This window comes from Babylonia areolata, chromosome 8, assembly GCF_041734735.1.
Source record: "Babylonia areolata isolate BAREFJ2019XMU chromosome 8, ASM4173473v1, whole genome shotgun sequence".
NCBI classification, from domain to species: Eukaryota; Metazoa; Mollusca; class Gastropoda; order Neogastropoda; family Buccinidae; genus Babylonia; species Babylonia areolata.
Window position 1 is genome coordinate 48,881,901 of NC_134883.1, and position 15,000 is coordinate 48,896,900.

Here is a 15,000-nt window from a genome sequence, read left to right on the forward strand (position 1 = left end):
AGGGTGACTGTCATTCGTATTCTTCTCCCCCCCCCCCTGCCCCCCCCCCCCCCCCCCCACACACACACACACAAGGCCCCCCCCCCTCTCCTCCACAACCAATCCTGTAAAGTTGTGATCGTGGATCTCATTGCACAACACTGTACACCATCATCATGCATCTCTGTCAACAGCAGCACCCCTTGCTGCATCCACACAGGTGACTGTACACGACATCAACAAAAATATGCGACGCACAGAATGTAAACCATACCACAACACACATGCATCCCCACACAAAACGAGTTATATACACACAAAAACCGTACATGCACACACACATCCTAAAACAACAAACAACAACATTCACACCACACAGCAACACACAACAGCACACAAGTTATATACACACTAAACAACACAAACATCGTACAACAACACACAATAAGATGCACACCACACATACACACACAGAGACACAGAGACACACACACACACCACAAAAACAACAACAATAACACACACACCACACAACAACAACAACATCAACACACACACACACACACACACACACCACTCAACAACACACACACAACAACAACAACAACACACCCAGTTGCCCAAAGGCTTTGCTTTAAATAACCAGTTCTTCTACCAACTAACATCACACATGCAAAACACAGAACTGCTGTGGTAAGACTTCATCTGCACAGCCAGCACAGTTAATAGCAGCTCTGCATAGCTCTGTATATATAGTTCTGTACAGCTCTTCCATACATAGCTCTGTACAGCCCAAAGCATCGCACAGGGCTACACTGTACATGCAGACATATTACGTCAGATGGGGAGGCTCTATACAGAAAACAGTGTATATAAGACATATACATTAGTCATTAGGTTAATAGTTAGCCTAGCCCCGATGAAACCAAACCAAAGTGATTAGAAGTGAGACAAGAAGCCACAGAAGCTCAAAGGAGAATGCGAAAGTCTGAATCATCTTGGAGTGAATACATCAGAATAAGAAGAGATGCCAAAACGACAAGCGTCTTGATGCTGATGGAATGACTGTCAATTTCTTCAACTTTGCTTTTTTATTAAATAAATAAACTTTGGTGTCTGATCATGGAATAAACCTTTTGTATTTGTATTTGCATTTGTATTTCTTTTTATCACAACAGATTTCTCTGTGTGAAATTCGGGCTGCCCTCTCCAGGGAGAGCGCGTCACTACACTACAGCGCCACCCATTTTTTTGTATTTTTTCCTGCATGCAGTTTTATTTGTTTTTCCTATCGATGTGGATTTTTCTACAGGAACAACCCTTTTGTTGCCGTGGGTTCTTTTACGTGCGCTAAGTGCATGCTGCATACGGGACCTCGGTTTATCGTCTCATCCGAATGACTAGCGTCCAGACCACCACTCAAGGTCTAGTGGAGGGGGAGAAAATATCGGCGGCTGAGCCGTGATTCGAACCAGCGCGCTCAGATTCTTTCGCTTCCTAGGCGGACGCGTTACCTCCAGGCCATCACTCCACTAAGAAAAGTGGGAACAAACTGCCAACAATGCTAAAAGAAGGAATAATTACACGTTTACCAAAAGGAGATTAAACAAGAGTTGCTTCAGAACTGGATCTGCATGCACTGCTAACAGAATAACGACTTGAACATGAAGATGAGACAGGTTTTGATTCCAGGTGGATGTACTGGTGGTAACTTGGGAATCTTGAATGACATTTTGCAAAATGAATATCAGTCCAAGTTTGTTTGTCTCGACACATTATGAAAAAGCTTTTGAAATGTCAATATACAGACAAAGTTCTAAACGCCTTCAGACTTGGTGAAGATTTGTGTAAATCAATATGCACCTGTTGTTGTTGTTGTTCTTGACAAAAGTGAGTGCTTAATCAGTCATGCAAGTTTTACCAAAAAAATATGGCACTGATATTCATCAGGATTTATATGATTGATTAAAAGTTATTTCACTACAAATAATATTCATTACAGAGATCAATCTTGCAATGAAAAATCAAGGCTGAATGGATAAAACCTGACATTATGAAAGGATACAAACTATATCACCATTTGAACCAGTTTTCATCGACGACACAGATTCATTTGCTAAAAGCAAAAATTAAATATTGTGATTAATTTGGAAACCACTATGAAACAAGAAAAGGTGAAAGAAATAAAACCAAAATGGTTCCCAATTAGAATATGTAGTGGCATATCAGTTCCAAACAAAAAACTTTATTTTTAAAAGGGTTTAACAAACAATGACGTGCGATTTCTGTAAAAAAATGAGAGAAAGATTCAGTACATTATTCATGGCACAATGAATGTTCTCAACTGATCTGGAGGGGTTTAGAGAATGATTTAAAGGAGAAAAAAAAAGAAAAAGAAAAAAGCAAACTTTTTGGGGGGGTGGGTGCTGAAATACAAGGTTGAACGAAGATTTAGTGCTAATTGGAAATGGCAACATAATAAAAACATGAAATATTCAGTCATACCATGATGAAACACTCTGTCTTTAAATGCAAGAACACACAACATTGGACCATGTGGAAAGCACTTTGTGAGGATTTACGAAACAAGTATACAGTCAAAAGATATGTGCGTTCATTCAACAAAACTTCGCTTGTTTGACAGAATGTCAAACACCACACCGTATGGCGACACCAGGATTTTACTGAACAACACCAAAAGATGCCAACCTCTGTCAAATGTTAGTAGGAACAATCAGGAAATTTAGAAGGAACATTTTGAATCTGGCTGGAACACTTGGCCTCCAAGCCAAATCAGCAAACCACTGGGCTCAGTTTCAGTTTCAGTTTTAATTTCAGTAGCTCAAGGAGGTGTCACTGCGTTCGGACAAATCCATATACGCTACACCACATCTGCCAAGCAGATGCCTGACCAGCAGCGTAACCCAACGCGCTTAGTCAGGCCTTGAGAAAAAAAAAAAAAAGGTGAATACTGGGCTCAGACACTGGTTGACCGAGACGCAACTTGATTCAGCCACATTCTCTCTTGTTTGGGCAAACGAATAAGCTGATTGGTCCACTCAATGCTGTTTCAAATTCAACGTAAACATGCACGCGATTCGCTGAGCATCATCACGTGAGACCAAGGTGAGTAGTGACTGCCCTGGCCTAATGATCCACAGGTCTAGAGCGTCAGGGTAATGTTACGACAAGAAAGCATGTGACCATGCTATGTTGTTGAAAATGAGCTCGTCGGAAGAATTTTGAAGTTGGTGTAACGTTGGAACAAACAAAATACAATGACATTATAACAGCTGGCATCTCTGAACATGAGGAGACAGGGCAGACAGAACACCCAACACCACCACCAGTAACTAGCACTAGCAGCTACTGCACTGTGCGAAAAGAGATGGAAAGAGATCTCTGACCCTGCTCTCTCCCTGTGTCCACTCTCATGGAAATAGTTAGCGACCACCACTGAAGCTCCCTAGGGGAGAGAGAGGGAGAGAGAGGGAGAGAGAGAGAGAGAACTCTGAAGTGGCCAGAGAGAGAGAGAGAAAGAACAAGAACAAGAACAAAACTAATCTCCAGGCCCTAGAAAGAGGTCAAAAGTACACAACATGGTGATCACGCAGCCACAACAAAATGTAAAATACATACTAACTTAAACCTGCAGAACAAAAGTGCTTCTTGTGCATAGTAAATTAATTCTAACTTTCATCATTGTTGTCACATAATTCCTGTCGTATCTTCAGGGCATTAAATATATAAACGCACAGTTTACGAATACTGTAAACAGAACCATTCTTCAGCAAGTGAACATACGACTGACCTTCAGAGTTCAGATGTTTTTGCCGCAGGTTATTGTAAAGGATACAATTGTTTATAAAATGGTTTTCATCTTCGACCACATTACAACATTCACATGCGTAATTTGAATTACATTTGAATGTTCTCCTAAAAAATTATCCATTTATTGGGAGCAAACCAAGCCGTAATTTTACCAAACAGTCCCGAAAACACTTTTTATCCACAAAGTCAAAATATTGCTCACACTGAAAACCAGTTTTAAACAGTCTGTAATTATAATATATATCTTTAGACATTACTGACTCGTCCCACTCTTGCATAAATATATCTTTCATTCTTTGCTTAAATAATGACAAAAAAAAGTTTGCTCACAACCAACGCATTGTTGCAACCAGACATATCCAAACCCAAGTCAAAATAAAGTATTTTTTTTAGAGTGAACTTGGAACTAGTTTGATTTACATCAGCCACTGGCACAGAGAGAGAGAGAGAAAGAGACAGACAGACAGACAGACAGACAGACACAGAGAGAGACAGACATACAGGTCATAACATAGCAGAGAGATGAAATGCATGAGATGGAGGGACGGAATGTTAGCCATATCTAATGGCCACAGCTGTCAGTTGTAGATCAAGGGATGGAATGTTAGCCATATCTAATGTCCACAGCTGGGAGTTGAAGATCAAGGGATGGAATGTTAGCCATATCTAATGGCCACAGCTGTCAGTTGTAGAGCAAGGGATGGAATGTTAGCCATATCTAATGGCCACAGCTGTGAGATGTAGATCACGGAATGGAATGTTAGCCATATCTAATGGCCACAGCTGGGAGTTGTAGAGCAAGGGATGGAATGTTAGTCATATCCAATGGCCACAGCTGGGAGTTGAAGATCAAGGGACGGAATGTTAGCCATATCTAATGGCCACAGCTGTGAGATGTAGATCAAGGAATGGAATGTTAGCCATATCTAATGTCCACAGCTGGGAGTTGAAGATCAAGGGACGGAATGTTAGCCATATCTAATGGCCACAGCTGGGAGTTGAAGATCAAGGAATGGAATGTTAGCCATATCTGATGTCCACAGCTGGGAGTTGTAAAATATCTAACAGTGTGCACAGTCACGGCCCTTCGCTAGGTTAGTGCTGGGGTGTACGTTACTTTTTTTTCCTTCTTTTTTTTTACCTGTATATTTCAATTCAGTGTGCTGCATTTTATGCCTGAGATGCGTATGTACATAAGGACAGTTTTAGTTATATGTATAATTATTTAACTGAGCACTTTATTAGTGATTAGAAATGTGCAAACTGCATTCCATTATTTCGTATATAACGCGAGGTGCTAGTTCATAAATATGTAATGATTTAATTAAGCATTAGTAATTAGTAATGTGGAAACAGCATCTTATTGTTTGATGATATAATCAGTTTACTTACCTTTATTCTTTTTCAATTTTACTTACAATGTCCTTACTGATTTCTTTCTCTTCTTCTTCTTTTTAACTCACTCAGTACGGCCAGTCCTCTCTTCTCCTCTACACAGACCCCTCGGATGTCCAGTGGGTGTCTGAATGACCCAACCTTTAGCTTCCGTCGTCAGAATTGGGGTATTCTTCATCAATATTCACCTCTTCAGTATAAGAGCCTTCCGCTTGCAATATTTTGATGATGGTAACTGGGGTGAAACGCTGTTAGCGTCGTCTCTTTCGCCGTTCGTATGGAGAGAGTTAAAATTCTTGTTGTTGTGATCATTTCTTTTGAATGTGACGTTTGTGACAGCAGAGTTGCACACCAACAGACTGGTGTCAGTCTACACACCACAGCCAGGAGAATGACACAGATCTATGGAGTGGGGGGCAGAAACAGAAGTGGGTTACCGTAAAGTTCGGTCTATAAGCCGCGACTTTTTACCCCAGCTTCAACCTCTGTGGCTTATACAATGATGCGGCGGCTTATTTGCGGATTTTAACGAATCCCAGGAGTGTCACGTTCTCGTCTATTCTTAGCTGCCCTTCAACTCACCAAAATCATGATTTCTGTCCATGAATTTTTGGATGAGCTTCAGGATAGTGTGCTAGTGTCCAAAATTTAGTGGTGCGGCTTATATACCAGTGCGCTCAATAGACCGAACTTTACAGTAATTGTAATATCCGAGCTTGAGAGAAGGCACCATACAAGATGCAATCCTGCTGTCACCTCACACGCTGACGTTCTGGTTTTTTTTTTTAGAGAAGCATTAGTTGCTTTTGTTCTACACATCAAGAGTAAAAAAAAAAAATCAAAAAAAATCAACATCTTATACAAACCCTCAAATGAAAGGGTATGACATAAACTAAACACACACACACACATACACAATGACACACAGACACACACTTTCGTATGGTAAAAGTCGTCCACAAAAAGAAAGCGTCCTTTCTAAGTCTGGACAACTTCTGAGTCAACTTGCCGCTTGCGAGATGTCATAGAAAAGATAAAAAATATGGACAATGACAGGACACAGCAGGTGACAGACAGCACAGAAAAATGTAACTAATTAAACCTGTCAGCCCCAGGCTACTTTTTTATCCAACCAAAGTGCTCCACTCCAACCCTTGCAAATAATAACAAAAAATGTTAACAACAAAAACAAAAATAAACAAGAGAGGCAAGGCCTTCAAGACTCACTTGTGATACACTTTAAAAAAAAAAATCCAAGCTTTTCATGTACTGAATATAATTTCAAAATGTAATGTTTAAGATGAGAAAGATCAGTTTAAAGCAAATTAAGTCCCCTAGCATTAATTACAGAGTAATTTCCCCTTTTTACTATCTGCACCAAAACGTTTGCAAAATAAAGAAAACATCCATGCTTAGCAAAAGAAGTTCCTGTTTGAACAAAAAAATGATAATAACGACTGCTCTTGTTGTTGTGTCAGAATATCAGATCAAAGTGCCAAGTTTAGAGAATACCAAAAATATCAATCTAACAGTAAATGCAGTTTGCATATAATTAGGCTTCATTTTTCATTTTTTTGTGCCCATCCCAGAGGTGCAATATTGTTTTAAACAAGATGACTGGAAAGAACTGAATTTTTCCTATTTTTATGCCAAATTTGGTGTCAACTGACAAAGTATTTGCTGAGAAAATGTCAATGTTAAAGTTTACCACGGACACACAGACACACACACACACAGACAACCGAACACCGGGTTAAAACATAGACTCACTTTGTTTACACAAGTGAGTCAAATAAAATGTAACAATGTGCAGTAACTGTGCTGAAAGGAGCCAAGGTGAGCTCAAAACCTCTGAAGAAAAAAACAACATAATCCATGAAATAACGCAAACGAAATAAAGCAACACCTGACAACAGTGCCGGAATATCAAACATGAGGTTAGCGGTAAACAAAACAATTTTACCTCTTATACATAACAGCTGTCCATTCTCATTTCAACTCTAAAAGTGCTTACCACTCAAAACTCATGGTGGGGACCCACAACAGCCATGACAGACAATAGGAACCAGTGTCTGGTATGTGTTTGTGTTTGTTTGTTTGTATTCCTTTTTATCACAACAGATTTCTCTGTGTGAAATTCGGGCTGCTCTCCCCAGGGAGAGCGCGTCGCTACACTACAGCGCCACCCTTTTTTTTTTTTTTTTTTTCTTTTTCCTGCGTGCAGTTTTATTTGTTTTTCCTGTCGAAGTGGATTTTTCTACAGAATTTTGCCAGGAACAACCCTTTTGTTGCCGTGGGTTCTTTTACGTGCGCTAAGTGCATGCTGCACACGGGACCTCGGTTTATCGTCTCATCCAAATGACTAGCGTCCAGACCACCACTCAAGGTCCAGTGGAGAGGGAGAAAATATCGGCGGCCGTGATTGGAACCAGCTCCCTCAGATTCTCTCGCTTCCAAGGCGGACGCGTTACCTCTAGGCCATCACTCCACTGTGTGATGTATGACAGACAACCGTGTCTGACTGCGACCATCAGAACAGCAGAGGAGGCAACAGCCATCCCAACTGACTGGGCCAGAATCGGATTACAGATGGACAATGTCTTAGCCCAGGTTACATCCCCACTCTCTTGGCAAAGAAGGTTTTAGGACAGTCAGCACTGGGATGGTGCCCAAAGGCCAACAAGCCCCCCCAAGGCTGCACACGCTAAGAACCAGTGCAATCTTGCCTCCAAGTCTGACGGGTCATAGTCACTGATAAAAGACTGGGGGGGACTATGATGCATACCAACGCCTGGAGCCAATGGTCTACTGGAACACGACACAAATACACACACCAGCTGAACTTGTCTACATGTCTTGTGGGTTCATGTGAAAACTGTGGTTACCCTAACAGTGTTCAACCTGCTTCCAAAGGACAGGAGACGTAACACACAGCATGAACTGAAGACAGAACAGATACAGAATGCTGCATGAATTGAACGTAACTACATGTGTGAATCAATTCCTGTTTTCACTGTACTCTATCACAATGAACATACATCATTAATTTCCTATCAACAGAACACAGTATTCACTGTACTGCATGAATAAAATACACACATCCCTTCTTTTCTTAGAATTACAGATTAAACACTTATTATCATATTTCCATCCTTAATAGAAGTACACATTAAACATTCATTATGAATTTCCATCATAATTCAAGTACAGATTAAACGCTTATCAATCCAATTAGAAGTACAGATTAAATGCAGCATTATACTTAATTCCTAATGAAGTACAGATTGAATACTTACTGACAAACTCCATCCTAACAGAAGTACACATTAGAAGCACATATTAGATATTTATAATTGTACTTCCACCATAACAGAAGTACAGATTAAATACTTATTATCATACTTCCATCCTAACAGAAATAAAGATTCAACACTTTTTATCATACTTCCATCATAATGGAAACACAGATTAAACACTTACTATTATACTTCCAGATCAACAGAAGTGCAGATTAAACACAGTATCATATTTAATTCCTAACAGAAGAACAGATTAAATCCTTATTAGCGTACTTTTGTCCTGAAAGAAGTACATATTAAAACACTTATTATCACACTTCCATCCAAACAGAAGTACAGATTAAAAACTTATCATCATACTTCCATCCTAACAGAAGTACACGCTATCAAAAACCACTAATCATCATACTTCCATCCTAAGAAACACACATTAAACACTCATCACTACACTTCCATCCTTATACCGCAAGTGAAACACACTTTCCTACAGGTACTCCCTGGTCCGTCGAAGTGTACACTGACACCACACACTACCCTTCCGACACGCACGAACAAAGTCTACACACATCGCTCCTAAAACAAGGAGCTGGCTAAGCTGTGCGACGCATCACATGCCCGACACAGAGAGCGTGTGTACAATCTCTCCACAGAGTGCTTTCCGGTTAAATGTACAGCCCAGCCAACAACACAAAAAAAAAACGGTGGCCATGCAAAACACAAAGAAACAAGAGAAAGAAAGGTTACAACAGAGTGACGCTGGGTACAGGTCCGAACACAAGCCGCAGCGACTACATACAGACTGCCCAGACAAACGAAACCAACCAGCGAGCAGAGAAGGCGGAAATAATAACAAAACAACAGCCCGACACGGCCGGTGCTTACGTGTCACTTCAAGGTCGCTGCTGCCTCACGAGCCTGTGGCGCCCTCTGCTGGGTCATAGCATAAGGTCGGTGACAGTCACACACATATGGAGGTGGTGTTCTTTTCTTGAAAATTTTTTTTTTTTTTTTTTAAACTGATAGCAGCACAAATAAAGCGCTATGCCTACAAGACTGGCAGTGTAATACTGAAAGTAAAAGAGTGCGCTGTCTGCTAATACTGGTGTGGGTACTTCACTGACGCTCTAATTCTGTGAATGATTGAAATGAGATTGGCTGAGACTACCGCGTATGTGAAGCTTCACAGCAAGAATCGCATGATGATGGTGATAATTATGGTGTGGGCCACTCCTGTTTTATTCTTTCCTATCTTTCACCAAGAATCAGATGATGATGATGATGATGATGATATACAGAATGGGCCACTCCTGTCTTATTGTTTCCTATTTTTCACTAAGAATCAGACGATGATGATGACAATGATGATGATGACAATGATGATGATGATGATGATGATGATATACAGAATGGGCCACTCCTGTCTTATTCTTTCCTGTTTTTCACCAAGGATCAGATGACGATGATGATGATGATGATGATATACAGAATGGGCCACTCCTGTCTTATTCTTTCCTGTTTTTCATCAAGGATCAGATGATGATGATGATGATGACGATGATGACGACGATGACGACGATGATGATATACAGAATATGGGCCACTCCTGCCTTATTCTTTCCTACCTTTTCACCAAGGATCAGATAATAATGATACATGGCGGGCCCCCCCTTGTCCTATTCTTCCCTATCTCTCACTGAGAACCACAGATGATGATGACATACAGATGTGGACCACTCTCGCCTCACCCTTTCCAAAGTGTCACTGTGAGAAACGTGGTCGGAATGAGCACCCTTCTCACCCCCTCCTTCACCTACCATTTCCACCCCCACCCACCCCCCAAATCCCCAAACCCCTCCCACCATAAAGACAGGTGTCCACAACTTTCTTCAGGAAAACGTTTACTAGTTTTCATCTTTTGTTCCTTTGTTTTCAGCACGCCCACTGATGTCAGAATGGACATGCATATCAAAGGAAATTTTCTATCTAAAATTACGTTTAAATAACATGCTTACCGTGACCCAACTAGTGCAGACTCCGGCAGGGGTCTGACATTCCTGTCCTGTGTAAACTACTATCTGCCTATGCGGAGAAAACGAAAGTACTACGGCCGATAACCTCCCAGAAGTAGGTAACCTCCCCTTTGTCCCGCTAGCTAGCGCCCTCTATATTATTCCCCCCCCCCCCCCAACCCCCCCAATACGTTCTTTTTATGGAACGTGTTTGATTAACAATGTCAATAACATGTTTTGATGAATCAAAAAAAACAAAAAAACAAACAAGAACAACAAAAACCCATCCAACACAGCAAACCATTTTTCTCCCTCACTCCAATCGTCATGCACATTAGTCGCACACATGTGCATCAACACACACGCTTTCTTCAGAAATGTGTTCTCTTTCTCTCTGTCTCTCCCTCCCTCCCTCTCTCTCTCTCTCTACTGTTTTGGTGACGGACAACAAACATAAAGCTTAGGAATGAATACATAAAAAAAAGAATTAAAAAAAGCACATCCGAAAAAAAGAAAACATGAAAGAAATCAACAGAGACATATAACCACATACAAAAATCTCATGAAGAACCCGAAACGAAAGAAAGAAAGAAAAAAAACCTACAGAGCATCAGGTATAACCAGAAACATACACACTGTACGCTGGCCAAAGAAAAAAAAAAAAAAAAAAAAACCCCAAAAAACCGGACAACACACTGTGCACACCACTGACCTGGGGTAGGGGGAGCAGCCGGGGGTGTGGGGGCGGAGGGGGAGGTGGGGGAGGTTGGGGAGGTGGGGGACATGGGCTCCTTATCCTCCCCCACTCCTCCATTCTCCATCGCTTTCTGCAACACAGGGGGGGTGACACACGGGTGAGTCAACACAACACTCCCTCACACACACAGCTCTCTCTCTCTCTCTCTCACGAACTCACACGCATACACAAGCATGCACGCACATTGTTCGAACCGCCACATACCACACGCGCACACACACGTACAAACACCACACACACACGCACAAGCTCATGCACACACAAGCCTGCATGCATGTGCTCACACACACACACACATCCATACACACACATACACACACCATACACACATGCAAACAAACACATACACACACACCGCATGCCACACACGTACACACACACAAGCATGCACTAATGCACACACACACACACACAAGCATGCATTCATGTACACACACACACACACGCACACACACACACACACACACACACAAAGCATGCATTCATGTACACACACACACACACATGCACAACACACATTTACCTTCCTGCAATTCGTTCCCTGACACAACGCATACATATTCCGTCTACCTTCCATCAATCCACTCACTCAAACTCACACACACACACACACATGAACGCATTCACCCACACCCACACACATCATTTACCTTCCTGGATTTCCTGCGTTTTTTTTTCTCCTCTTCAGACATGTGGAACTGTTTGGCCTTGGAGATACGGCGCACTTGATGAATCTGTTCGTCAGCCGGTACAAAATATTGTCAGAAGAGTCAACGAAATGAAAAAAAGGAAATTTTCTATCTAAAATTACGTTTAAATAACATACTTACCGTGACCCAACTAGTGCAGACTCCGGCAGGGGTCTGACATTCCTGTCCTGTGCAAACTACTATCCGCCTATGCGGAGAAAATGAGAGAACTACGGCCGATAACCTCCCGGAAGTAGGTAACATCCCCTTTGTCCCCCTGGCTAGCGCCCTCTTTTTCCGGCAGCCATCTCGACACCTGTTCCTGTGCACTTTTAGTTTTGCGCACTTTTTGGGGGGGGGGTGGGGAACACTACAACAACACATACACTTTGATTCACTTCATTCTGGTGATGTCAAACAAAACAAGCAACACACACACACACACACACACACACACACACACACACACTCACACACACACACACACACACACACACACACACACACACACACACACACACACACACACACACACACACACACACACACACACACACACACACACACACACAAAACAACTAAACAAAAACACACACATTATTATAATAACAATAACAACAATACTAATAACAATAACAACAACAACGATGATAATCATTCATTTTCCCTTCAGATAAAAACTGTGTAGATTTGGCACTCTTTCTTTTAGTAGTTTGCATTCTAGAATTTTTTTTTTATCATCATCTTCCATGACCACAAAAAATCACTTAGAAAATATGCGTTCACTTGTCAACATTGTGTGCGTGTAGGGGGAAGGTGTGTGTGTGGGGAGGGGTGTTGGGGATAGGGGCTGGTGGTGAGGTGTGTGTGTGTGGGGGGGGGTGTTGGGGATAGGTGCTGGTGGTGGTGGTGTGTGTGTGGGGGGGGGAGGGGTGTTGGGGATAGGGGCTGGTGGTGGGGTGTGTGTGTGGGGGGGGGAAGGGGTGTTGGGGATAGGGGCTGGTGGTGGGGTGTGTGTGTGGGGGGGGGGGAAGGGGTGTTGGGGATAGGGGCTGGTGGTGGGGTGTGTGTGTGGGGGGGAGGGGTGTTGGGGATAGGGGTTGGTGGTGAGGTGTGTGTGTGGGGGGGGGAAGGGGTGTTGGGGATAGGGGCTGGTGGTGGTGGTGGGGTGTGTGTGTGGGGGAAGGGGTGTTGGGGATAGGGGCTGGTGGTGAGGTGTGTGTGTGTGGGGGGGGTGTTGGGGATAGGGGCTGGTGGTGGGGTGTGTGTGTGGGGGAAGGGGTGATGGGGATAGGGGCTGGTGGTGGGGTGTGTGTGGGGGGGGGAAGGGGTGTTGGGGATAGGGGCTGGTGGTGGGGTGTGTGTGGGGGGGAGGGGTGTTGGGGATAGGGACTGGTGGTGGGGTGTGTGTGTGTGTGGGGGAGGGGTGTTGGGGATAGGGGCTGGTGGTGGGGTGTGTGTGTGTGGGGGGGAGGGGTGTTGGGGATAGGGGCTGGTGGTGGGGTGTGTGTGTGGGGGGGGGAGGGGTGTTGGGGATAGGTGCTGATGGTAGTGTGTGTGTGGGGGGAAGGGGTGTTGGGGATAGGTGCTGATGGTAGTGTGTGTGTGGGGGGAAGGGGTGTTGGGGATAGGGGCTGGTGGTGAGGTGTGTGTGTGGGGGGGGAAGGGGTGTTGGGGATAGGGGCTGGTGGTGGGGTGTGTGTGGGGGGGAAGGGGTGTTGGGGATAGGGGCTGGTGGTGCGGTGTGTGTGGGGGGAGGGGTGATGGGGATAGGGGCTGGTGGTGAGGTGTGTGTGTGGGGGAAGGGGTGTTGGGGATAGGGGCTGGTGGTGCGGTGTGTGTGGGGGGAGGGGTGATGGGGATAGGGGCTGGTGGTGCGGTGTGTGTGGGGGGAGGGGTGATGGGGATAGGGGCTGGTGGTGGGGTGTGTGTGTGGGGGGAGGGTGTTGGGGATAGGGGCTGATGGTGGTGTGTGTGTGGGGGGGGAGGGGTGTTGGGGATAGGTGCTGATGGTGGTGTGTGTGTGGGGGGGAGGGGTGTTGGGGATAGGTGCTGATGGTGGTGTGTGTGTGGGGGGGAGGGGTGTTGGGGATAGGGGGTGGTGGTGGGGTGTGTGTGTGGGGGGAGGGGTGTTGGGGATAGGGGGTGGTGGTGGGGTGTGTGTGGGGGGGAGGGGTGTTGGGGATAGGGGCTGGTGGTGGGGTGTGTGTGTGTGGGGGGAGGGGTGTTGGGGATAGGGACTGGTGGTGGGGTGTGTGTGTGTGGGGGGAGGGGTGTTGGGGATAGGGGCTGGTGGTGGTAAGGTGTGTGTGTGTGGGGGGAGGGGTGTTGGGGATAGGGGCTGGTGGTGGTAAGGTGTGTGTGTGGGGGGGGAGGGGTGTTGGGGATAGGGGCTGGTGGTGGGGTGTGTGTGTGTGGGGGGAGGGGTGTTGGGGATAGGGGCTGGTGGTGGTAAGGTGTGTGTGTGTGGGGGGAGGGGTGTTGGGGACAGGGGCTGGTGGTGGTAAGGTGTGTGTGTGTGGGGGGAGGGGTGTTGGGGATAGGGGCTGGTGGTGAGGTGTGTGTGTGTGGGGGGAGGGGTGTTGGGGATAGGGGCTGGTGGTGGTGTGTGTGTGGGGGGAGGGGTGTTGGGGATAGGGGCTGGTGGTGGGGTGTGTGTGGGGGGAGGGGTGTTGAAGGTTGGGGGCAGTCTGTGTGTGTGTGTGTGTATGTGTGTGTGAGGAGGGGTGTTGTGGAAAGGGGGGTGGGGTGTTGGGGATAGGGGCTAGTGGTGGTGAGGTGTGTGTGTGGGGGGGGGGAGGGGTGTTGGGGATAGGGGCTGGTGGTGCCAGGTGGGGTGTGTGTTGGGGGAGGGGTGTTGAAGGTTGGGGGCTGGTGGGGTGGGAGTTCGTGTGTGTGTGTGTGTGAGGAGGGGTGTTGTAGAAAGGGGGGGTGTGGTGTCATGCGGTGACATGACTAACCAGCTTCTGTTCCTCCTTCAGCCTCCTCTCCATCTCCTGGCGAGCGTTGCGCACGCACTCCTTCAGTTTGCTGGGCACCTT

At 45.0% G+C, this 15,000-nt stretch overlaps 1 protein-coding gene across 1 annotated transcript in view; it reads right to left on the minus strand.

Moving 5' to 3' along the window:
• Positions 1-9,243: 9,243 nt before the first annotated feature.
• Positions 9,244-15,000, minus strand: part of LOC143284902 (PX domain-containing protein kinase-like protein) — a 20,891-nt gene continuing 15,134 nt past the window's right edge. The window contains exons 11-14 of the mRNA XM_076592039.1: positions 14,920-15,000; positions 11,921-12,004; positions 11,226-11,340; positions 9,244-9,431 (exon numbers count right to left, since the gene is read on the minus strand). The exon at positions 14,920-15,000 is cut by the window's right edge and continues 46 nt beyond it. Of these exons, the coding sequence (XP_076448154.1) occupies positions 9,412-9,431; positions 11,226-11,340; positions 11,921-12,004; positions 14,920-15,000 (300 nt within the window). The 3' untranslated portion in view covers positions 9,244-9,411. The remainder of the gene's footprint in view (positions 9,432-11,225; positions 11,341-11,920; positions 12,005-14,919) is intronic.